Here is a 25,811-nt window from a genome sequence, read left to right as displayed (position 1 = left end):
ATATATTTTAAAATTTAAATTAAAAAAATAATTTTCAAAAAGTTTTTTTTTTCGAAATTAATTTTGAACTCTCTTAACCAAATACAAAAATATATTTTCCCATGGTCTGTCTTTTCTCATATTACCATAAGTGGCATGATAAGAAACTGAAAATTTTGGCACCAAAAAAAGGGTGGTTTGGTTGGGGCAGTGAGTGGCCACACAGTGTGCCTTGTGGGCAAGTCCACATGTAAAAGAAAACAACACCGTCATCTACTTTCTTTTTCTGGAACAACCTCAACTCACCCCTTTCTTAGCTAAATTCCTCTCCACTCGTTTTATGCCCTCTTCTCAATCTCATCATCATCAAATTCATTTCCTTCATCAAACTCTCCCAACAACAACAAAAATAACTAACCACTTTCTTCTTCACTTCTTCTCAGTTCTCACACTCATAAAGCTCATTCTTATTATTACTACTCGCACCCTTTCGTTTTGTTTTGTTCTCATGGGTTGAACTTGACCCCCCGCTGCTGCCACTGCGACGCCGTTTCTTTGTTAAATGGAGTGGGACAGCAATTCCGATCTCAGCGACGACGAGGCCGTTTCGTTTATGTTAAACGACGACGATGATGACGCCGTTGGACCCCTACCCTTCCCCGTTCTCCAAACGGCGCCGTGCGGCTTCGTCGTCACCGACGCCGTCGAGCCCGACCACCCCATCATATACGTCAACGCCGTCTTCGAGATGGTCACCGGATACCGCGCCGAAGAAGTGCTCGGTCGCAACTGGTTAGTGCCCTCTCTGTAGAGAAATTTCGTTTTTTTTAGGTTTAGGTTTTCGCTGAGCATTTTTTGTTTTGCTTCGGAACCCTAGGAAAAATTGGACTTTGTAATGCTTGTGGTACCGAATTCTAGTGGTAGCTTGAATTTGGAATTTAACTGTTGCGTAGGGAGTGTTTGGGGTTTATGAAGGGACTTGGATTTTTTTTGGGATTTTTGTTGTCTCTGTGTTGAGCGGTGCGTTTCTCGGTTCTATGCCGGAGAACTCGTTCGGGTATCAAGGGATTGGGGAAATTCACTAAATAGTGAGTTAGTGAACGTGATGAGATGCCGAAAGTGTTTTTTTTTTTTTTTGGACTAATGCTATATCTTCTTACAAATCTTTCTAATATGTTATGAAGAGATTATTAAATGGAAAAGTAGATACATTTAATGTATTGGCAACTTTGTAGTCATTCAATACTTCCTTTATTTAGTATGTAGGAGAATTAGGAAGAAGATTTTTAATGATGATTTTGAATTATTTTTTTTTTCTTAATTTGCACTAAATCCTGAAACTCCACTGTTGGAAAACTGTGAATGATTTTGTGTGCTTCAAGAACAGATTGTGAAAATGGATATTTCCAGATAGATGTCCTGAGTAAGGGCTTTTTCTTTGTTTTAAGTACTGGTTCTTATTATTATTTTGATTTGAAGGGTTTGGGAATCCCATTCTGTAGGCTATGCATGGTGTAATGAACTTGTCTGCATGGTTGGTGTGTGTGGAAATGAAATGGGATTTTTATTGGGGCCAAGACTATTTAATGTCTTCCGATGAGATATTCATTTTGTGCACCTTTGTCTTTTTGATGGATTTTGTGAAACAGTTTGATACAGCTCTTTGGTAGGGCGTGTTATATTGCTCATGTAGGCGGTAATATGACAAGTTAAAGTAGTTTGAATTGTACAAAACCTAAATAGCAGGGGTAGATGATATAGGATTTAGGTGGGAAAGACAAAGAAGCAGAAAGAAAGAAGAGTGAATAAGAGCAGAACAGAGAGGATAGAGAGAAAAGAGAGAAACAGATAAATCAAAGAATTGAGTAGTGCACTTCTATTATTATCATTCCAATATGTGTTGAATATACAACAATTATCTTTTATTTATAGGCAGCTTCCCAACAGCTATAAAATCATAATTAACAGTAGCCGACTAACTAACCAACTTACATTCTTTTCCTATTTATATTTACATTTACATAACAATACCCCTCCCCCAAAAGAGGACCTTGCCCTTGAGGTTCTTGAACTTCAAACTGAATGGTAGGAGGAAGATAATTTCAGTTCAATCCACTAAGTTTTCAAGAAATTCTTCTAAATATTACTCACAAAATCAGGATCCCCATTACTAATTATCCATTGGGGCTCCATATAGTCTGTAAATCTGCTACATGAAGTGCTGAGCAAGTCCAAACTGAATGGTAGGAGGAAGATAATTTCAGTTCAATCCCCAAAGTTTTCAAGAAATTCTTCTAAATATTACTCACAAAATCAGGATCCCCATTACTAATTATCCATTGGGGCTCCATATAGTCTGTAAATCTGCTACATGAAGTGCTGAGCAAGTGTTACTGCTGTATATGGACGCGAAAGGACCACAAAATAGGACTTTGATAGAACACCAATTGATAAAAGTAATAAAAAATATAATATAGAACACTGAAATTATACACAATACAGCAATACACTTGCTGTCCCAGAGACAAAGTCTCCTTCAGAGATTATCTTCTGTCCACAAACTACAAATAATTTCAGACTGCCTAATTACACATCATACTATCAAATATATACTCCCAATTCGTAACTACCGGCTGTTATTTTCTACACATAACTACCTTTCTGCAATTTCTAATACATAACTGTTTTCTAAAGCAGTTATCTGAGTTTCTAATGCAGAACTGATTTCTAGAACAGCTATTTTCTACACATAACTGTCATAACTGCCCCTAACTCTCAGTTTTCATCATCTCTTCTCTGTTTTTTGTCATCTCACCTCTGAAAATTTAGAATTGTTGGTAGATTACTTACAAACCTTGGATTAACATGAAATCTCGAATGCTCAATCACCTACAAATCCCAGCCACATAATCTCATCCGTCACCACTATCTCACAGCCCCTGTAAGTCACTCAAACTAAGACACCTAATTTCCCCTGCCGATTTAAATCTTCTTTGCTACAATTGGAACTAAGGGACTCATTGGAGGATCTTGAACATTTTTGTGAATGATCTGGGCATTACCAATTCACCCTGGGAATTACAGAATTCCCGTGTTTATTGAACTTGGAAATGAGTGTAGTTTATTGAGAGGAACAAGATTCAGTGTTCTGTGATTTAATATTCCTGTGGGATTAGATGGCAAAATTAGAAAAAGGAATTGAGATTGACAATGAGAGTGAATTTGAATGGGGAAATTAGATTTTTGTGATCTTTTTGGTTTGGTTGTTTTCTTGGTTGAGAAATGAATTTTGAGTAGAAGGCTTTTTACTTCCCCAGTTGGTGTGATTTATAAGGTTGGGGGTTGAAGGCATTTCATGTCCCCAATTGGTGATTTCTAGTATGTTTGTTCTCCCATTGTGTCGACTTCAATCCGTGTCAAAGAGAAGCTGATATATATATCTTCTAGGTTTATTTTGCTATTTGATGTGCTTTTACCCACTGATGCAAGTATTAGATGCAGTACAAAACATGCATTTAGTTGAAAAGTTGGGAGAACGGTTTAAGAAAATGTTATTTTTGAGCATAGTATGTAGTTGGGTTAGTGACTTTTAAACCACATGGCATTATTTTTTCCTAAACGAACTGTAGTTAAATGGAGTTTTGTGGATTTTATGGATGTGGTAGTGGTACTGATGATTTCATACAAATCTTACTATGTAAAGGGAAAACTGGAAAAGGTTTTAGCATTCACCCCTCTGCTTGAACATCAATGATTGTTGCTGATGTCACTTATCCTGCAAGAGGGTTTTTTTGTAAAGAAATATTGTTACTAGTGACCAAGACTGTGCATGCATAGTACTTGTGTATTTGTGCATAAAGATTGGATAAATTAAAGAGTTTATGTTAGACATGGGCAAGAGCCACAAACAGGGATTAAGAGAGCCCTGCAGGTTTACTATAGAAGGAGGTTTAAAAAGGGGAATAATAAGTCTGATTAGTTAATTAGAATAGCTAACAGACAGTGAAGTCTCACATTGCTTGCCTCAATTCTCTTGGTGCAACTTATATATAATATATCAGTTGGGCAACATTACTTAATGCCAATTAGTTTTAAGCTGAAATCTAACATGACATCAAAGTCAATAGCCCATCTTCTTGTTCTGGCATGCATCTGTGGACGTGTTAGGAAGTCCCACATCACTTGCCTCAATTCTTAGGGTGTAGCTTATATATCTGTTGGACAACTTCACTTGGTGCAAATTGGTTTTAAGCTGAAATCCAACAGAATGTTAAGACACTGGGTTTGGGCCTGAGCCCAACCACTCAGCTGAACAGGGTAGTTAGAGAAGATCTGCTGATGTGGCAGTTAGTTAGGATATGCGAGTGGTTATTGGGAAAAGGGGAATAGGTGTAATCATCATTCAGTATTTTTTCTGTTAGAAATCTAATGGGTTGGGCAGAGAGAGAATTATCTCTTCTCTGAGGAGCTTTGCTCTGAGATTACAGGGGGTCTCTTGTAATATTTCTTACCTTTTTCTATTAATAATATGTTTTGATTTCTCTTTGAACCCAAGTTCTCATAGAATAAGTGTTTTTTGAGATAAATGAAAGATTTGTCTTGTATGCTGAGTGTCATAAATGTCCTATTTCTGTTAAATTTTCAGTAACATTTGTGAGAATAAATTTGATAATCATATTGTCACTTCTAGTGAGAATTCTTCCTGTCTTTAATATGTTGTTTCTTTTTTTTTTTTTATTTGGGACATTTGATGATGTAATTGGCAGCCACTTGTCAATAGTTTTTAGAGATGTAGGAAGGGTGTATTCAGAGAGCTTTGTTATTTCCAATGAGGTGATGTAGGACAGAAGTGTCTCAATTTAAGCTTATATAACTGGCTAACTGTTAGAGAATCTAAGGTGGTTGATAGGCTTAATGATGAATAAAAAAGCACTAAAAATTTGGTGCTTGGCATAGTTTTGAAATATAAATGGTTTATGTATGAATGGGCTACTAGTCTGGACTCTGAACCAACTTGTGGACTGTTTAGGTGAGAACAGTTATGCAAATTTAGCTTTATGGTATAATGATAATTATGATAATAAATTGCTAGAAGAGCATTTTTTGGTTTTTCCTTTCAGAATTTCTTGTAAAGCAGCAATTTGGGGCAAGGCTTTAAGACTGTAGCAGAAGTCATATTATAATTTTGAAAATAAGAGGATTAGCTTAGGTGTTGCTGTTGCATGATAATTTATATGGTTGTGTGAAATGTAAATATCAGTTCTAAACAGCATTAATAATGGTGACTTTTATTTTTCTTTTTTTTTTATATCTTAATATGCTTTACGATTAAGGTGAATCTCAAGATTCAAACGGGTGTAGTTTCTTGACAGTAATTTGTTTGGAGATTCAGTTTTTATCTTATTTCTACTGCAAGTGTTGTATGTTTTGTGTTTGCATAGACATGCTAAGAATAGCTAAGCTGGGGTGTTATAAAAAATACTTTATTGACTCTACTACTCTTGACTTGTAAGCTCATTGGGACTGAGCCACTGAGGTGCATGGTGGCTCATGTAGACAGACTTAGCTTATAACCTGTGTTGTAATAATTTTGAAGCAATTTTCTCCAGGAAGTAGAATGAGTAACTCTCCAGGAAGTAGAATGAGTAACCTGTACACTGCACTAGGGAAAAAAAAGAAAGAAGGCCAAATAGCATTCTTATATAAGCAAATAAACAATACTTGTGGGCCCTTTATGACATGTCTTTCTTGCTTAAGTCTCTACCTTTTCGAATTCAATGTGGCTTTGTTCTAATCATTTAAAATATTTTGCAGCCGTTTCTTGCAGTGTCGAGGTCCATTTGCTAAGAGAAGGCATCCATTGGTGGACTCAACTGTTGTTTCAGAGATCAGAAGATGCCTTGACGAAGGGGTTGAATTCCAAGGTGAGTTGCTGAACTTTAGGAAAGATGGATCTCCACTTATGAACAGATTGCGGCTGACACCTATATATGGAGAAGATGAGATAACTCATGTCATCGGAATCCAGTTCTTTACAGAGGCAAACATTGATCTTGGTCCCCTTCCGGGTTCTACAATTAAAGAATCTACTAAATCATCAGATCGGTTTCATTCTGTGCTTTCTTCGTTGAATCCTGTTCCAGTGGGGGATCGCAATGTTACTCGTGGAATTTGTGGGATATTGCAATTAAGTGACGAGGTATTGTCTCTCAAGATACTTGCTCGTTTAACTCCAAGAGATATTGCATCAGTTGGTTCTGTTTGTAGGCATTTGTATGAGCTAACAAAAAATGAAGACCTTTGGAGAATGGTGTGCCAAAATGCTTGGGGCAGTGAGACTACACGTGTTTTAGAGACCGTGCCTGGTGCAAGGAGGCTTGGATGGGGTCGGCTGGCAAGAGAACTGACCACCCTTGAAGCAGCAGCATGGAGGAAACTGACTGTTGGAGGTGCTGTTGAACCTTCACGCTGTAATTTTAGTGCTTGTGCAGTTGGTAATAGAGTCGTCCTATTTGGTGGTGAAGGGGTTAACATGCAACCTATGAATGATACCTTTGTATTGGATCTCAATTCTAGTAATCCTGAGTGGCAACATGTCCAGGTCAGTTCTCCTCCCCCTGGTCGGTGGGGCCACACACTTTCTTGTGTTAATGGTTCTCGTTTGGTTGTATTTGGAGGGTGTGGAACGCAGGGCTTGCTCAATGATGTGTTTGTTCTGGACCTGGATGCAAAGCCTCCAACTTGGCGTGAAATTTCTGGATTGGCACCTCCACTTCCGAGATCATGGCATAGCTCCTGTACTCTTGATGGTACCAAGTTGATAGTTTCTGGTGGCTGTGCTGATTCTGGGGTACTCTTGAGTGATACTTTCCTCCTTGATCTGTCAATGGAGAAACCTGTCTGGAGAGAGATACCAGTGGCATGGACTCCACCTTCGCGTCTGGGTCACACACTATCCGTTTATGGTGGCAGAAAAATACTGATGTTTGGGGGTCTGGCCAAGTGTGGGGCCCTGCGTTTTCGCTCCAGTGATGTGTTCACGATGGATTTAAGTGAGGAGGAGCCATGCTGGAGATGTGTAACAGGGAGTGGATTGCCAGGATTGCCAGGTACTGGAAATCCTGGAGGCATAGCTCCTCCTCCTAGACTTGATCATGTGGCTGTCAGCCTTCCCGGTGGGAGAATTCTGATATTTGGTGGGTCTGTTGCGGGCCTTCATTCTGCCTCCCAGCTTTACATACTAGATCCTACTGATGAGAAGCCTACATGGAGAATCCTTAATGTACCTGGGCGCCCTCCAAGATTTGCTTGGGGACATAGTACATGTGTTGTTGGAGGGACAAGAGCTATTGTAATGGGTGGTCAAACTGGGGAGGAATGGATGCTAAGTGAACTCCATGAACTTTCCTTGGCAAGTTCTGTCAGTTAGATCCAGTTTATAAATGGGCATGCTGTAGCAAGGGAAATGCTAAAATCATGAAATCATTTTAAGGCGGAAAAGGTTTGTGTTGGTCACTGATAACTCTTGACGAGTATTGCTCTGGTCAGAACATTTGTGTATTAAGTCGTTTTACAATGCATTTTTATTTTATGGTTGATTCTGGCTCGAGAACTTTTCAATGAGTGACACAATACCATGGCTTTTTTGAGCTTGTGTGAGACTTTTCCCTTCAGCATGCACAATGAATTCTTCTTCTGAGTAGACTATTAGTGTCTGATAACAAGTAGGTAATATATTAGGGTAGTGGCTCACTTGATTTCCCTGTCTGTTGCTTTGTTCAAATTATGTATTTTGAACCATGACAAAGGATAGAAAAAAAAATGCTGTTTATAGTAACGTAATTAGGTCTATTGTATGTAATGTGGAGGTATCTACTTCTGTTTTATGCTTTTGAACGACTCAGCTGACATGGTCATAATTGGTTGTACTGGTTTGTGCCACTGCAAACAGGTGTATAAGCTAGGGAACCTTGCAGTTTGTACATATTTTTGTTAATGTTGTGATAATATGGAGTATGGTATTGGTAACATTTGTGTGGTTTATTATTATTTTTCTTGTCATATGTTCAGATGTTCTAGCATTATGTGTTCGATGGTATTACTGTGACTATACTTGTGTGGCCATGATAAATCAATATCTCCGAGACTGTAATATGGAAGGTATTAGAGTTAAAATAAGTAATGATTTGCTTGGTTCAGATTTTAGCACAATTAAATTAAAAAAATGGTTAAAAAGTAAGTTCATAAAAGAATGATTTGTTTCAATGATAAAAAGTAGAATGATTTTTTGAAATGTAACTATTAAGTATCCATTTAAATTTTATGGATCTTGTGTTTAGAATTATTTTTTCCATACAAAATTTAACTTTTTTACTTCTTACAATTATTGTTTTTCAATGTAATAATTTGTTTTCTGGCTAGTTGGTCTTTTCCTATTTTGGAGGTATAAAAACATACCAAAGTCCTTAATGTAATTCTGGGATTGATCAAACAGTTTCTAAGTATTGTTTCACTAAACATCAATAAATAGTTACTTTGAAATTTAAATTCAGTCAGACCACGCCATCTGAGGAAACAAGTGAATAACTAGGACTGAATTTGAATAGAATAACACGCTTTTTTGTTTTAATATTGTATTTTAAAAATTGTATTGTTATCCTTTTTTGTTTCATACCATACTACTCGCTGCATCTGGTAAAAAAAGTTTGATCCCCCAGTTCTCCTAAACTCATTGATGCCATCATCTTTTTGTTCCCTCTACTTTGAGGTCAGGAGATGCGACCACCTATGCAAACATAAGATATTCAAACAATAAAACAGTAACTTTGTTCTGTTTTATTTCATTCTATTCCATTCACTTCACCCCTCGTTAGAGATAACAAAGTCATTTCATGATCAAGAAAGTGACTTTTTTTTTGTAGGAATCAAAAACAGGTGTCGGGAGTTTATTTTAAGAGTAATAGTAGTTAGTTAAAAATAACTTCCATATACCTAATGAGTGTAATTTAGTTGACGATACATATTGAGTTTGTGTGAAAAAATCTGAGTTTGATTCTTACATAATACAACCTTTAGAAGGAATGAATTTTATGTGTGATTAAGTCCTGGACTGAGGATCACAAAACTTGTGAAAATACCTTGGGATTCCACTGAAGAACTAAAGATCTTAATTATAGTGGTTATCAAAAAGAAAAAAAAAGCTTTGTATATAGAACACTTTGTACCATTGATTGTATCTTTTATCATTTTAACCAAATACAATGAGTTACTTTGTTGGTACTCCTCTCCTTTTCTTTAAGATCTATGATGTGTCACCACATCAATATAGTTTACAACAACCTACATTCAACCAATTGAATTAGAACCTCTTGGTAGAAAAAAAATAACTTTGTAAAGGTTCTCAAAGATATTAGTCGCTCTCATCTCTCTATTTTACGGTCACGTAGTTCCATTCCAGCTAAATAGAATGCTAACAACAGTTTTCTCTTGAATATGTCGTTATTAAATTACAGAAGGTTCCATGAACTACAAAATGCGTTTCACTAATATGACAAACCAAGAGAGAAGAAATCCAAAACGTAGTATTTGTCGTTACTGGTTTTGTGCATATCTTCATTTCAGCCACTCTAGGAATTTAGCTATCTAACTCAGTCAATCAAGTATATCCATGGCATCAAAGGATTTCATAAGACCTGGCATCATGTCACATCTGAATGTTGGAACGACCAGACGGTTCATTGTTTTAAAAAATAGGATTCATATATGACTATTTTCTTCAATAATGGAAAGAGATTTTGCATATAAATTATATTACTTTCCCCTCTTCTTCCAATTTGTTCCTCACCATCTCTCTTAGTCTTTTGAATTCTCATCTCTTGTCCGATGCCAACCACGCTTATCATTGTCATGGGTAGGATTTTAACTTTAGTAACACCCTTTTGTTTTCAATTTTCATGTATTTTTGTTCTAGTGTTTCTTGTAAGTCACAAGATATTTGTTCTGACTGAATACCAACACATATTGCAGTTGCCGCGCTAGTGGTGATAAGTATTTTGATTTGGTCAATGCCTGAGAATGCTTCGGATAGCTCGTCGGCTTCTTATTCCAGACACAGTTTATGACACTCACCATGGATAAATTTCTGAACAAGATGGAAAAGGAGCGGCCGATCAGCATCTGAGGATTGCAACTAATAACTATTCTTACTTATTAGGTTCAGGAGGTTTTGGAAAAGTCTATAAGGGAATTTTTAGCGATGGAACCATTGTAGCGGTAAAGGTTCTACAAGGGCTTTCTGACAAGAAAATGGAGGAGCAGTTTATGGCTGAAGTGGGGACAATTGGCAAGACTCATCATTTCAATCTGGTTCGGCTCTACGGATTTTGCTTCGAAAGAAACATGATAGCACTGGTTTATGAATACATGGGGAATGGCTCTCTTGACAAGTATTTGTTTCATGAAAAGAAGACCTTAAGATTTGAAAGGCTTCATGAGATTGCAGTTGGGACAGCCAAAGGCATTGCTTACTTGCATGAAGAGTGCCAACAGAGAATAATCCACTTTGACATCAAACCAGGAAATATTCTCTTGGATGGAAACTTCAATCCTAAAGTTGCTGATGTTGGTTTAGCCAAACTTTGCAATAGGGAAAAATACTCATTTAACCATGACTAGGGGTAGGGGGACTCCTGGTTATGCTGCACCTGAACTTTGGATGCCCGATTTTCCTGTGACTCACAAGTGCAATGTTTATAGCTTTCGAATTCTGTTATTTGAAATCGTAGGCAGGAGAAGAAACCTTGGCATTGAACTTGTCGAAAGGCAGGAGTGGTTTCCAATGTGGGTTTGGAAAAGGTTTGATGCTGGAGAATTTGAGAAGTTGATAATAGCATGTGGGATAGAGGAGAAAAATAGGGAGATTACAGAGAGAATGGTTGATGTAGCTCTATCCTTTGTTCAGTATAGGCCAGATTCAAGGCCTATAATGAGTGATGTGGTGAAAATGCTGGAAGATTCAGTGGAAATTCCGAAACCTTTGAACCCATATCAGCCATTTATGGATGGGAATTTCACTTCTCATACGGTCCAAGTGCCACTAACCTACACTACAGATACTAATGGTTCTTCCGATGTGGTAACTGACTCTAGTATTGTACATGTTACTCCTATACTATGAGGAATATGAAATTGGATTAGCCTCAAGTTAGGGTTTGATGGTTGACCTATGCTACTTGATGGAATATTCTATACTTTAAATGATCTGTAAAATATTTTCCTTTCTGCTAGTTTGATTCTATTGAATCCAATTATCCATGTGTTCTTATTTATGTTTTTACCATAATGTTCTTTTCTATTTGCCTCTAAACTATTCGGAGTTAACTGCTTTATATAAGTGAAGCAAACAAGTAAATATTGGCTCCAAAAAGGTATAGGAAGGTCAATCAGCTACTTTACCTCAGCCAAGGTCTTAAAAAACGGTATGTGATTGGTGCTGCAACATCAAGGTTTTTGAGGTTTCTATAACTGCTATTGCAGTAGTCAAAACTTAACAGTGATACTTGATGGCAAGAACAAAAAAATGTTAACGAGAAAAAGTTTAGAGACTGAAACTTTAGGAAATATAAGTGAAATTCAAAAAAAGTTTAATGACAAAAAAACATATTAAACCCAAAAAAAAAACATAAATTCCTTGAATTAGCTTAGTCAAGCAACTTTACGTTAAGCCAAGGGGTTCTTAGATAGCTAATACAACTTACTTCATTCCTAGAATATACAGTTCATTAGTTGTATTTTTCAGATCAAGGGATAAACATCATTTCCTAATAACATTCACACCAAATCAACAATCTAAAGGAGACCAATCCAATGAACTTGAATAACAGCTTAGAGTTTTACATGAGAGTTGACAAGTTACATCAAACCCCACTAAGGGGAAATTTAACTACTCATAAACGAAAGAAAAGAGAAAATGAAGGAAATATGAAGAAACTTGGTGAAGAACCCATGGACAAGCTCCAAGCGGTCACACTCGCTCAAGTTGATGATTCTCACGTCCAAAGGTTTGGTCAATCTCAGTCATTGGGCCTTAAATAGGCTCTATCAAAAGGCCTTGAGATTCTGCCATGTCAATCGTCTCACTTACGCGCTATGAAGTATCGACACCGACACGGACACCAGACACGACATGGACACGGATACCTGTAATATCCAAAATATAGAATGTAGTACGGGTGTCGTGTCGGTGTTGGACACTGACAACGGATGCGTGTCGGACACCGGACACGGCAAGGGGCTGGAGTGTCCGTGCTTCATAGTTACGCGAGACTGAACACTTCAACTTTTTGCCTCAGGACATCCCTCGTTTAAGCGTCAGTTGGACCTCGCTTAAGTGATACTTGATCTTCAATTCTTGGCAGCCACTGGAATCCTTGCTTAAGCCAGACTTTAGCTTCACAATTGCCCTTGTCTTAAGCAAGACGTCAGCTGCCTTCTCCAATCTGTTGTTTCTACACCAAAGTCAGCTAAAATTAGATGAAAACTCACACAATTAACTATTTTAAGAGGTATTCTATTTTATTTGCAAATTAATTACCAAAGATGTCAACTAAAGTTTAAAAGTATTGACATATTGAGATAATTGCCTCAAGGCTGATCATTAAAACAATTTTCACAAGGCAAATATCAGTTACCAACATTACTTGTAACTACCAAAAAATGACCAAACTTGATCTCTATCAGTAATTGAACTTTAGAGTCAACAAGGTTAATTGATATTACGATTCAATGATCTTTTGAACTAAGTCGTGACTCTGTTTAGTTTATTCTGTTCTTTGATCACGGCTGTGTACATAATTGGAGATCAGTATAGGCCAGTACAGAGTAATTTTAAGTTGTAATTCTTAGTGGCCGATCAGTGAATCTGATTGGTTTCTCCCTTTGCATCTCACTCAGAAATTTATTTATTTAGAGTGAGTGTCAGAAATTGTGAATCTTTACTTATGGATCTACTATGAACCTCATTTCTTTTCAGGCACACAAATCAAGTTTTATGGTGCTCATCCATGAGTATAGTCATGGCCACCTGCGGTACTTGCATACTCGTCTGAACCGGTCACCAGGAGCCACCACATAAGGAGACCTGACACCACACTCTAACCCAAAACCTTAAGGTTCAGGTTTACGGATCTTCTCCTCACTTATATGGTGCTAATCTTTTCACTTCTATTTAATGTGGGACTTCACCTAACACTTGTAACCCAACACACCCAATTGCAGTGCCACCATGGGTGGAATGGTGGTTGTTGATATTAGACAAGAGATAACAATTCAATATACTAAAATGATGGCGAGGAACAATTTGAAGAGGCATAGTACGTAGCTAAATTTGTTTGTAAAATACCCTGTTTTTATCAATGAAAACAATCATATGAACTTCCTAAATTTTAAAACAAAGAATACTGCATAGCTTGTTCAGCATTTAAATGTCTATATCACGGTTCTAATTTGACACCATATGGATATACTTGATCGAATAAGTTCTGGCTGATTTCAAAGATGGCTTATTACAAACAAAATCTCTAATTAAAGACGAATGAAGCAATTAGATCACTTAAACTTTAAACTATTGGAATTAAAACCCCTTCCATCCAAGAGGAGTCTCGAAGGATCAATTATGATTTATGGTTTAGGCCTGTCATTAATTTGGTATGTATGGCATTCTAATTTTTTGGTCTGTCCAAAGTAACTTCAAGGATTTATACATGGCAATTAGGCAAGTAAGATTTGTGATATCATACACATTTTAAAAGGAACATGAAAGTCTCATATGAAAAAGGAAAGGGAAATAAAAAAAGACAGGAAACAGACAAAAAACAATAAAACTTGAAGTAAGCAACAAAAAAAAAAATCAGAAAAAATATGGGGAGTTAGGTGTGCGAAAAGAATAAGTGTGGTGTGGGAAAATCATGATAGGCAATTAGGTGTTGTAGTGCTCCGCAAATGCCTTTGTCAATTCGTTTCTATCCATTTTTGCACCGCAGTAGCCACTTTTTTCTCTGCATCATAATGATAGAGGGGTTTCAATTAGGGATTCGTATTATAGGAAACTACTTTTCTAATAGAACGTAAATTATGAAGATTAATTTCAATTGAAAGTTACTTATATGATAATTATAAACACGAATGAAAATTAGAAGAGATAATATCATGAGGGTAAAGGCAGAAGGTATAACAAAAGTTATGTTCATGTGGTGAAATTGTGCGTTTAAAAGATAGATAGAATGACAACTAAGGTAAAATGCTGATGTGGCAAATATGTGTTGCTAAATACTTCCTTTCCTTGTGATTATAAGATCATTTTTCAGAAATTTATTTGTGCCTTCTTATAAGATTTTTTTTTTAATTTTTAAATGTATTAATTATTTTTTTTAAACACCCTTAATTATTCGTTTTCCAAAAATTAATGAAAAATAATTAAGTGGAAAAAGAGATAAAAAGAAAACATATTTAATATGATTAACTAAATTAACCACCTTTTTTAATGGGTGTTAATCCTTAATTAGTTCAAAGTATCCTATAATTAAAGACGGAGGGAATAGAATACATGACGACATTACAATTTGCATTTTCATCCTATATGCATCCGTGTTTATATTTTTTAAACTAACTTCATCAAGATGTCTTATTTTTGAAAAATACCAAAGACAATCATGGATAGCTATCCATATTAGATGACATGCTGATTGAACTTTCGAGACTGTTAGCTTTGAAATACTAGATTTCAATAATAATCATTTGGCTTAGTCAACTGAAGATGAGAGGATCTGCAACAAGCCCAATACAGAGGTGGACCTTGAGCTATTCCTGAAGCTGGTGATTATGAACTAAACAGAAAAATTAATTATCTTCCAATTTTCTTTCCCTCCCCTTTCCTCTCATACCAAGCAAACCCACCCCCGTGTGAGACACTTGAACCGAGGAAAGTGGGTATATAGGACACAATAAAGGAAGTAAAACCTTCCAAGAGATAATGATGTTAAATATAAAAAATTAAACAGAAGAAATTCTCCCTTTATTAGTCCTTGCAATCTTATTGTGTTTTAAGTCATACTCAGTTGAATAACTCAAATAATGTTTACTTTTTATTTGTCATTAGTATGTACAGAAAAAGTTCATGAACTTCCTTTGTCTTTGGTGTTCCATATTTAACTAGCAATAGTATGGGTGGATGGTGCTAGGAAAATGGATATCTAAAACTTAGTATTTGTGGTTAGAGATTTTGTTCTTATCGTTGTTTCTTGCCGACGCTTGTAAGTTTGCTAGCTAGCTCATTCAATCAAGAATATCTATGCTCAAATTAAAATACTTAATTTAGACCGTGGGGCCGTGTAAAATATAGAATTATACCAAACCTCTGATGTTTGAAACGTGAAACTTCAGATCATGTAGATATCATTCTTTTTCACGTTCAATTTTGCATATAAAACCCACGTAACATCCCCTATATATCAACAACTATATTTTTCAATTCTTATACACGAATTAATGTAAAGCATGGATCCTGGGGATTTTTTAGCCATATTATCTGGTAGGATTTAAACCAGCTGTTATATTTATCTGTCATCTTATTGTTCTATGTTGTTTTTCATTGGTTTTATCCAAAAAAATTCTGACCGTATATTAACATGTTGCAGCTTTGTTACTGTTGTGGATAATTTTTAAGCGTTTGGGTTTCCTTACACCAGACAACACAGAGACTGATAGCAGTTCCGACATGCATTTTCTGACTCTCTCTATGGACAAATTTCTGAGCAATATGGAAAGAGAAAAGCCAATCAGGTTTACCGAAAAGCAGCTCGGGATTGCAACTGATAACTACTCTACATTGTTGGGATCAGGAGGTTTTGGAGAAGTTTATAAAGGAAACTTAAGTGATGGAACCACTGTGGGTGTGAAGATTTTACGTGGGAATTCTGACAAGAGAATTGAGGAACAGTTTATGGCAGAAGTGGGTACAATTGGAAAAATTCATCATCTCAATCTAGTTCAGTTGTATGGGTTTTGCTTTGAAAGAGATCTCAGAGCACTGGTTTATGAGTACATGGCAAATGGATCACTTGACAGGTATTTGTTCCGTAAAAAGAAGACCTTAGGATATGAAAAGCTTTATGCGATTGCAGTTGGGACAGCAAGAGGCATCGCGTACTTGCATGAAGATTGCAAACAAAGAATAATCCACTATGACATCAAACCAGGAAATATTCTTTTGGACAGCAACTTCAATCCTAAAGTTGCTGATTTTGGATTGGCCAAGCTTTGCAGCAGGGAGAATACTCACATAACTATGACAGGTGGTAGGGGAACTCCCGGTTATGCTGCACCTGAGCTTTGGCTGCCATTTCCTGTAACTCACAAGTGTGATGTTTACAGCTTTGGAATGCTGTTATTTGAAATCATAGGCAGGAGAAGAAACCTTGACATTAACCTTCCAGAAAGCCAGGAGTGGTTCCCAGTATGGGTTTGGAAAAGATTTGGTGCTGGAGACTTGGCGGAGTTAATGACGGCTTGTGGAATAGAGGAGGGGCATAATTAAGGAAATGGCTGAAAGAATGGTTAAGGTAGCTTTGTTATGTGTTCAGTATAGATCAGAATCAAGACCAATAATGAGTGATGTGGTTAAAATGTTGGAAGGTTCAGTGGAAATTTGTAAACCTTTAAATTCATTTCAGCATATGATGAATGGAACTTTCCCTGGTCTTTCAGTCCAAGCATCACAGACTGATGCTAATACAAGTATTGATTTTAGCTCTTCAGCCATGGTAACTGAACCGGGAATTGTAAATGATTCTTCAATGAGGAATGGTAAAATTGAGTTGGCCTCTACCAATGGTCATGAATGAGACAGGCTATGGAAAACCTCTGTCAATTCAAATTTTGCTGTCCAGATAAAGGGTCTGTTTAGTCTGATAAAATATTTTCAAAAATGATTTTTGTTTAGTCATGCTTTGCGAATTAACTCATAACCATTTTTGGAGGAAGGTGAACTACTGATTATGCTTCACCTGAGCTTCAAATGTCATTTCTAGTAACATATAAATGCAATGTTTACAGTTTTGGAATACCTCTATTTAAAATCATAGGTAGGAGAAAGACCTTGACACGAACCAGTTTCAGCCATAATGGATGGGATCTTCCCTGGTTATCCACTCCAACCATCACAGACTTATGATGGTAATCCAATCCTGCAATGTATGTATTTATTTCTTCTCCAACTGTTATGAGGAATAAGAGATGGAATTAGACTCTAGCAAAGGGGTATAAGGGAGTACAAATTCTACTTGATGGAAGTTTTCCATAGCTTAAATTATGCTGTAATAATATTTTCCTTTTTAGTGAATTGGTTCTGTTGAATCCGTTCTATTTTCCTTTTTATTCATCAAATGTCACCCTCAAATTGCCACATTCCTATTTTGACTCCTGCCTAAAACATCCTAAGCTTTAACTCCAGTCCTCTGGTTTGATGAAAGACAAAAAAATACTTGTTGCAGAAATGCTGCCAAGGTGTAACAAATTTTGAGAGGTTTCCATTCATATTTTTTTACTGTATTATACTAACTGTGACACCTGAGATTCCACTAGGGTGGCCACTTTTATAACTTGTGGCCCCATTGTGCTTACAACACACTCAAGAATGCACTAGTCTCCTACTTCACTTCTGGTTTTCCCCTTATAGGTTATGGTTGGAAAGTACTAAAGCACTTCTTTTGGATACACTCTTAAATAGGTTATACATAAATAAGAGGCATACACACACTCAAGGGAGAGCAAACAACCTTTTTGATTGATGAAGAAAAAAATTGATTGAGGTTTTGTGAATATTTATAATTAACTGATATTTTTTTGTAAGATTTTTAGTTTACTTTTTAATTACTCAGCCAGTCCCTAAACTATTTAGTAATTTTTAATTAGGATCCTAAACTGTTTTTTTTAATTGGGTGCTTGAATTTGTATTTGTTTTTTTAATTAGGTCCATGTGGTTAATTTTCTATAATGGCAATTATAGATTGAGGAATGCAATTAAAAAACAAATATAAGTTCAAAGTATTCAGCAAAAAATAAAATAGAAGTTCAAAGACCCAATGGAAAAAAAAGAAGAAATTAAATACCTAATTAAAAGTTGTCAAATAATTCAAGGACCTGCAAAGTAATTTAAACATTTTTTTACTATAATCTACAACTTTGTGATACTTTTTCTTCTAGAGTAATTATTATGTAACGCTAGTATTTTCTGTGTATTTCTTTTCTTTTCTCTTCAATTTTGCATCAGCTCTTAAAAGTGATGCAAAGTTGTAACTTTAAAATAGCGTAGTTAACTGACAAATAGTTATAAAAATAAATAAATATCAAAGTCAAACATTCAAATTAATATTTTCAATTTCACCAGATGATGGGGAAAACAAATTTGCCTTCTCGAGATGGTAGTTTTATCTGCAGTATCTGCTTATATTTTTGGTCGCTGAGTAATTTGTTACTTCTCTGTGGATCTAGTTCCATATTAGTACTATGGCTTGATTTTGTTTTCTTCATTTTTCAATTGTTGAAAATTTTAGGTTTTGAACAAATCATATTATGAAAAATCGTTTTATATGGGAGTCTAAGGAACAGAGTGAACATTTGCCACACAAGTGTGCCATCTATAAAATTTCCAAATACATAATGGAGATATTCTTGTGTGTTCCTCAGGACAAATTAATTATTTCTTTATCTAGAAGCATATCAACCTTTATAAAAAAAAACGTGTTATTTACACATCTGACTGTATTTATGCTCCAAGAGGTAGAAAGATGAGCATACAATTTTTTTTCCAGATAATGACATTGAATAAAAAATTTCCTATTAGTCGCCCTCTTCTCTCTTGCTTATAACTAATCATATATATAGTTCCTTGTCAGTTGAATAGAATGTCAAATTATATACTGTTAATATATATGTCGTTATTACGTGGGGATCAGAACTTAGAATATTCCACGAACTTCAAAATGGATATTACATATTATTATGATATATATATATATATATATATATATATATATATATATATATATATATATATATATATATATAAGAAACGAAGCCAGCCTTGGAGAAGTGTATAGGAAAGTGGAATTATAAAACGTAGTATTTGTTTTCAGAGATTTTGTTTGTAATGTAAGTTTGTTTCAATGCCATTTGTGGTGTCAAATTAATTCTTTAGGACCGTGATGATGACATCTAAATGATGGAAGGACTACGCGGTATAAGGCATTCCTTGGTTTGAAATTTAGGATGTTGATATGATTATTTTATTGGATAAATGCATGGGATTTTGCATATAAATTTATCTACTATGTCTCTTTCTTTCACACAGTTCCTCACCATCACTATAGTATTTTGAATTCTCATCTCTTGTCTAATGTCAACAAGCACTGACGATGGTGCTTCAGTTGGGGCTGTAGTTGTCATCGTTCGTAAGATTTTAACCTGTGACATCTTTTTGTTTTCATCTAATTCTATTATGTTCTATGTTGGTTTTTCACTAATTGGTTTAGTCACAAGATTCCTAACTGAACATTAATATTTTGCAGTGGTGATTGCAGTGAAGGTTGGAATTTTGATTTGTGTGTGCCGAAGAAGAAATCAGACAGATAGCAGACCAGTAATTCCAGGTTCAAAATTTCTGACACTGGCTATTGATAAATTTCTGAATGACATGGAAAGAGAGAAGCCAATCAGGTTCACTGATCAACAGCTAAGGATTGCAACTGATAACTACTCTAACTTGTTGGGATCAGGAGGTTTTGGAACAGTTTATAAAGGAATTTTTACTAATGGGACCATGGTTGCTGTAAAAGTTCTACGTGGATCTTCAAACAAGAAAATCGAGGAGCAGTTTATGGCAGAAGTTGGCACAATTGGCAGAATTCATCATTTCAATCTTGTTCGGCTCTACGGATTTTGCTTTGAGAACAACTTGATAGCACTGGTTTATGAGTACATGGGAAATGGCTCTCTTGATAAGTATTTGTTCCATGAAAAGAAGACCTTAGGATATGAAAAGCTTCATGATATTGCAGTTGGGACAGCCAGAGGCATTGCTTATTTGCATGAAGAGTGCCAACAAAGAATAATCCATTATGACATAAAGCCAGGAAATATTCTATTGGACAGGAATTTCAATCCTAAAGTTGCTGATTTCGGTTTAGCCAAGCTTTGCAACAGGGACAATACTCACATAACCATGACTGGAGGTAGGGGAACTCCAGGTTATGCTGCACCTGAGCTTTGGATGCCGTTTCCAATAACTCACAAGTGTGATGTTTATAGTTATGGCATGCTGTTATTTGAAATCATAGGCAGGAGAAGAAACCTTGATATTAAACTCGCTGAAAGCCAAGAGTGGTTTCCAACATGGGTTTGGAAAAAAATTGATACTGGACAACTGGGGGAGTTAATGATAGTTTGTGAGATAGAGGAGAGAAGTAAGGAGATTGCAGAAAGAATGATTAAGATAGCTTTGTGGTGTGTTCAATATAGGCAAGAATTAAGGCCCATAATGAGTGTTGTGGTGAAAATGCTGGAAGGTTCACTGGAAGTTCCAGAACCTGGGAATCCATTTCAGCACTTGATGGGTGCGGTTACCGTTGCTCATCCAGTCCAAGAGTCAAAGACGTATAATACAACAACCATTTCATCTGGGTCTTCTGTTATAGTAACAGACTCCAGCGTTGTATGTGCTACTCCTATTATGAGGAAGTATGAGATTGAATTGGCCTCTAGTAATGTATGATGGAGAATATATGCTACTTGATGAAATACAAGTACGAAGATATTTTCCTTTCTATTAATTGGATTCAAATTTATCCACTTAATGTACGTATCTTTTTTTGGGTCATAAAAGTTGTTTTTTTTCTTCCTCTTAACTATTTGATGTGGAAAACTTTGTACAATATATAGCTCTTGGCCTGTAGCATATATATCGTTGCCATTTGCTTTGCTTAGATTTCAGGATTTGTGCCATGTGCATATTGAGCTTGCAAGATGACTGATGAAAATTGTAGTCAATTCAACAAGTGTTTTAGGACTTGTTATGATAGCTTCTTTATTGCCTCAAAACATGTTTTGCAGACAAGAAACTGAAAATATACAGCTTCCTCTTGACTCATGCTTTAAATAACAGGCAAGAAATGGAAGCTAGGAAATCATTTAAAAGTATGATGAACCAAAGCGGAGAAAACTTAATTTTCTTCCCATATTATTTTCCTCCCATACCATGTGAATCCAGCACCGCGTGAGACACTTGAATCGAAAAACAAAACAAAAAAAACAAAAAAGAAATTCTCTCTTTATTAGTCTTTGTCATCTCTTTGTTTTCTCAGCCATGGAGTTCCTTGTCAGTCACTCAATTGAATAGCTTGGAAAATGTGGTTTATGCTTTATGTTGTTAGTTTGTAGTATGTACAAAAAGAATTCATGAACTTTTTTTGCCTTTGAATTTCCATATTTAATTAACAACACCCTAGGTGGATGGTGCTAGGAAAGTGGAAATCTAAAACTTAGTATTTGTCGTTATTTTGTTCATATAATTGTATTTGGCCGTCCTGTAAGTTTGCTAGCCAGCTCATTCAATCAAGAATAGCCATGGTCATATTAATACTTTTGTTTAGACTGGGCCCCCCTGTAATATAGAATGATCACAATCCTCTAATGTTTTAAACTTTTGATCTTGCAGATATCATATTCTTTTCCACATTCAATTTTGCTTATATATCCTACCTCACATCCCCTATATCCAATACTATATTTTGTATTCTTATCAATGAATTATTGTCAAGCATGGATACTGGGGGTATCATAGCCATTGTAGCTCGCAGGATTTAAGCCTGTTGTATTTTTCTTGTTTTCTACTTGTTCTATGTTTGGTTTTTAATTGGTTTTGCCACAAAATTCTGACGGCTTATACTAACGTGCATGTTGTGGCTGTGTTACTGTGGTTCCTAATTCTTTGCCTTTTTGGTTTCTGTACAAGATCCAAGACTGATAGCAGTTCAGACATGCATTTTCTGACTCTCGCTATGGACAAATTTCTGAGTAATGTGGAAAGAGAAAAGCCAATCAGGTTTACTAGTGAGCAGCTCAGGATTGCAACTGATAACTACGCTTCAATATTGGGATCAGAAGGTTTTGGAGAAGTTTATACAGGAAATTTGAGTTTACGTGGGAACACTGTGGCTGTGAAGGTTTTACGTGGGAACTCAAATAAGAGAATTGAGGAACAGTTTATGGCACAAATGGGTACAATTGGAAAAGTTCATCATTTCAATCTAGTTCAGTTGTATGGATTTTGCTTTGAAAGAGACCTAAGAGCACTGGTTTATGAGTATATGGCGAATGGCTCTCTTGACAGGCATCTGTTTCATGAAAACAAGACACTTGGATATGAAAAGCTTTATGAGATTGCAGTTGGGACAGCCAGAGGCATCGCATACTTGTGCGAAGATTGCAAACAAAGAATAATCCATTATGACATCAAACCGGGAAATATTCTATTGGACAGCAATTTCAATCCTAAAGTTGCTGATTTTGGATTAGCCAAGCTTTGCAATAGGGACAATACTCGTATAACCATTACAGGAGGTAGGTGCGCTCCTGGTTATGCAGCACTGTGACTCACAAGTGTGACATTTACAGCTTTGGAATGCTGTTATTCGAAATCATAGGCAGGAGAAGAAACCTTGACATTAACCTTCCAGAGAGCCAGGAGTGGTTTCCAGTATGGGTGTCGAAAATATTTGATACTGGAGAATTTTCAGAGTTACTAACTGCATGTGGAATAGAAAAGAGACATCAGGAAATGGCTGAAAGAATGGTTAAGGTAGCATTGTTATGTGTTCAGTATAGGCCAGAATCAAGACCGATAATGAGTGATGTAGTGAAAATGTTGGAAATTTATAAACCTTTGAACCCATTTCAGCATATGATGGATGGCACCTTCCCTGGTGATTTAGTCCAAGCATCACGGACTGATCCTAGTTCAAGTGTTAATTCTAGCTCTTCTGTTATGGTAACCAAACCAGGCATTGTATAGCTACTCCTAAGATGAGGAATGGTGAAATTGAATTGGCCTCTACCAATGGTGATGAATGAGACAGGCAATTCGATGAAATTTTTCCATTTGAAGTTATGAAATATTTCTTTCTATTATTGTATCTATTGGATTGTCCTTTTAGTTTTTTGGTGATAATATCTGATAGAAATCTGGTTTCTTTAGTAGAAAAAGTAGGGAAAATTTATTGAATAAGAACATAGACACTCTGCAAATTAAAACTTAGAGGGTGTATGTCTCCCAGTACCCAAAAGCCCCAATTCTCTAAGAAATGACAAGATGATCTCTCTCTTCAATATATATATATATATATTGAAAGTTACAACATTAGTCAGGAGATATCCATGGAGTTTCGAACAGATTATTAAAGAAATTAACTGATCAAAGTGTAACAATTAGAATAAAATTAAATTTGTAATTTATAACTTTCCATTTTAAACACACTTTCACAGTACTAAACACACAAACCATGACCATTATATAACTTCAGCTGAAAAAGCTTCTTCGTCATTACCAACCTCCTACAAACATATTAACCATAGCATATGCAGCAATCATGGCCAAGAACCTTTGCTCTCTATATTCCATTCTCCTCCTCTTACTAACATTAGGTAATTTTTAATGACCCGCTACAATTTAACGATACTGCTTATAAGTTATTATATAATAACACTTCTTATGTAGAGCTACTTATTACCGGTTGATATGACTTAAATATATTTTTGTCTCTGAAATTTATTTGTTTTGCTTCCTAAAAAATTTGTCTGACTTTTTATCTTTGAAAAATTCTTTGTCGTTCTTGGTTTCTTGCTTTAGTCCTTATATATATATATATAGTTTTTATTTTTTCATTTTTGAATTAGACCTTTTGAAAAGTATTTGATAGTAACTAAAATCAAATGATCTAGATATTATAGGGAATAAAGCAAAAAAAATATATATAAGAACTAAAATAAAATAACAAAAACTAAAAAAAATATAGAAACAAAAAGTCAAGCAAAAAAAATTTAAGGATAAAAAGAAAAATATAGCTATATTTTATCAAAAAATATATATTTAAGTCTATTGATATATTATAACTGGGTCTTATTTTTAAATTTCGGGACCTAAGATAAAATTTTGAAGAAAAAACTTAGATTTTATTTGAATAAACTTTCTTACAAGAACTATATGCAAAGATAAATAAAGAAAAAAATATAAATTTATTTTGTGAAAATAAAATTCAGAGTAAAAAAAAAAATATTTAAGTCTATTGATGTTATACCTAGATTTACTTCTAATTTGTAGTATGTTCCATGATATGGTTGTTGTTGTCACATGCAGGAGATCTGATGGCTACGGTGGTTGGTGATAGGTGTAAGACAGATTTGGGGGTTTGCCCAGCAAAAAATGGTTGTAACGCGAAGGGCTCTAAAATTCATGAAGGTGGTCAGGGAATTTGCGAGAACAATCATTGACTTATATAATATTATTATTAATTACATTTTGTAGTATGTTCCATGACTTATATAATATTTAATAGGAGAGATAAATATGCAAAATTCAATAGGCAAGATGAGTGTAATTTATTTTAATATTTATCTTAAAAGTCTATTAATAATAATTTGTAATTAAATGATAATATAAAATTATTTTTGAGTGTTAATATATGACTGCTAAACTCTAGAATAAAACTGTAAATGAGAATTAATTATTATAACCGTAAATGCATCATGAAATAACTTTAGAATTTAAAGAATTTAGAAGAAGACAAAAAGGCAAAGAAGCAATGCATTTAAAGGATAATATGAAGGCAGTTGGAAACAGACTCGATCTTAAGGCAAATTGTAACAATTAGATTAACTCAGTTCATTAATTTATAACATTCCATTTTAAACACAATTTACTTATTGTTTCAAACAGGCTTTCAATATATAATCCAAATTTTAACAAATAGAATCAAACCATGTTCTTCCGTCTATAATTTTTCATTTGAGTTAATTAAACTTTTGGTCTCTCAACTTTTCTAAATTTTGAATTTTAGTCCACAAACAAAATTATGACTGGTAAAAGTTTTTAGACTTTTTTTCCGTTAAGATTTTAGTTTTTATTTGTCTATTTATACCGTTAAATGATAATGTGTCATTATCTTTATTAATTTGTTGTTGTTGTTTCTTATAATTAGCTTTGTGGCTGTTGAAAACCGTCAATAATAAATATTTGCTAAAGCTTTTAAAAAGTTTTAAATAATTTCTTGACTTAAAATCACTTGAAATTCTTCATTAATTACTTCAACAAACCATATATATGATCCATGTATCAACAACAACTATAGCCAAAAACAATCAAAACAGTATGGGAACTGTTGTTGGCCATATATGTCCCTATCCCACTTTCTCAGTTCTCACTCTCAACTCCTGTGCAACTTAACCCTCTCACTTGCTTCTTTTGTCATTTTCGTCACCACTACAGCAACACCAAAGCCAACTATGGCAGCAAAACCTCCACTGCTTCCAAATACACTACATCTTCGTTCCTCAACCACCTCCAAGATCAATCAATTTGGAAAACAAAAGCAATTTCAGATGCAAAAAAAAAAAAAAAAAACAGAAAGAAAAATTGTTTTAGATTGAAATTAAATTTCCATTCTCGACCTAGATCTCGATAGTGATACACCTTATAAAGGAAGGGTTCATATTTTTAAAAGAATTCA

General features: G+C 35.2%; 2 protein-coding genes and 3 pseudogenes across 2 annotated transcripts; all 5 read left to right on the top strand.

Annotated features, from left to right (window-relative positions):
* The first annotated feature begins 200 nt into the window (after positions 1-200).
* LOC114367565 (adagio protein 1-like) lies at positions 201-8,028 on the top strand. The gene is made up of 2 exons (XM_028324762.1): positions 201-771; positions 5,794-8,028. Exons 1-2 carry the CDS (start codon positions 542-544, stop codon positions 7,406-7,408), a joined length of 1,845 nt encoding a protein of 614 aa, XP_028180563.1. The 5' UTR covers positions 201-541; the 3' UTR covers positions 7,409-8,028.
* A 2,065-nt stretch (positions 8,029-10,093) lies between these two features.
* On the top strand, positions 10,094-11,297 carry LOC114425593 (annotated as a pseudogene).
* A 4,439-nt stretch (positions 11,298-15,736) lies between these two features.
* Positions 15,737-17,313, top strand: LOC114425742 (annotated as a pseudogene).
* Positions 17,314-19,128: 1,815 nt separating this feature from the next.
* On the top strand, positions 19,129-20,908 carry LOC114367434 (rust resistance kinase Lr10-like). The gene is made up of 2 exons (XM_028324614.1): positions 19,129-19,484; positions 19,602-20,908. Exons 1-2 carry the CDS (start codon positions 19,430-19,432, stop codon positions 20,801-20,803), a joined length of 1,257 nt encoding a protein of 418 aa, XP_028180415.1. The 5' UTR covers positions 19,129-19,429; the 3' UTR covers positions 20,804-20,908.
* Positions 20,909-21,186: 278 nt separating this feature from the next.
* LOC114367435 lies at positions 21,187-23,325 on the top strand (annotated as a pseudogene).
* The last annotated feature ends 2,486 nt before the right edge of the window (positions 23,326-25,811 follow it).

Source organism: Glycine soja, chromosome 9, assembly GCF_004193775.1.
Source record: "Glycine soja cultivar W05 chromosome 9, ASM419377v2, whole genome shotgun sequence".
In the NCBI taxonomy this organism is placed as follows: Eukaryota; Viridiplantae; Streptophyta; class Magnoliopsida; order Fabales; family Fabaceae; genus Glycine; species Glycine soja.
This window is presented reverse-complemented; position numbering and strand designations above follow the sequence as displayed.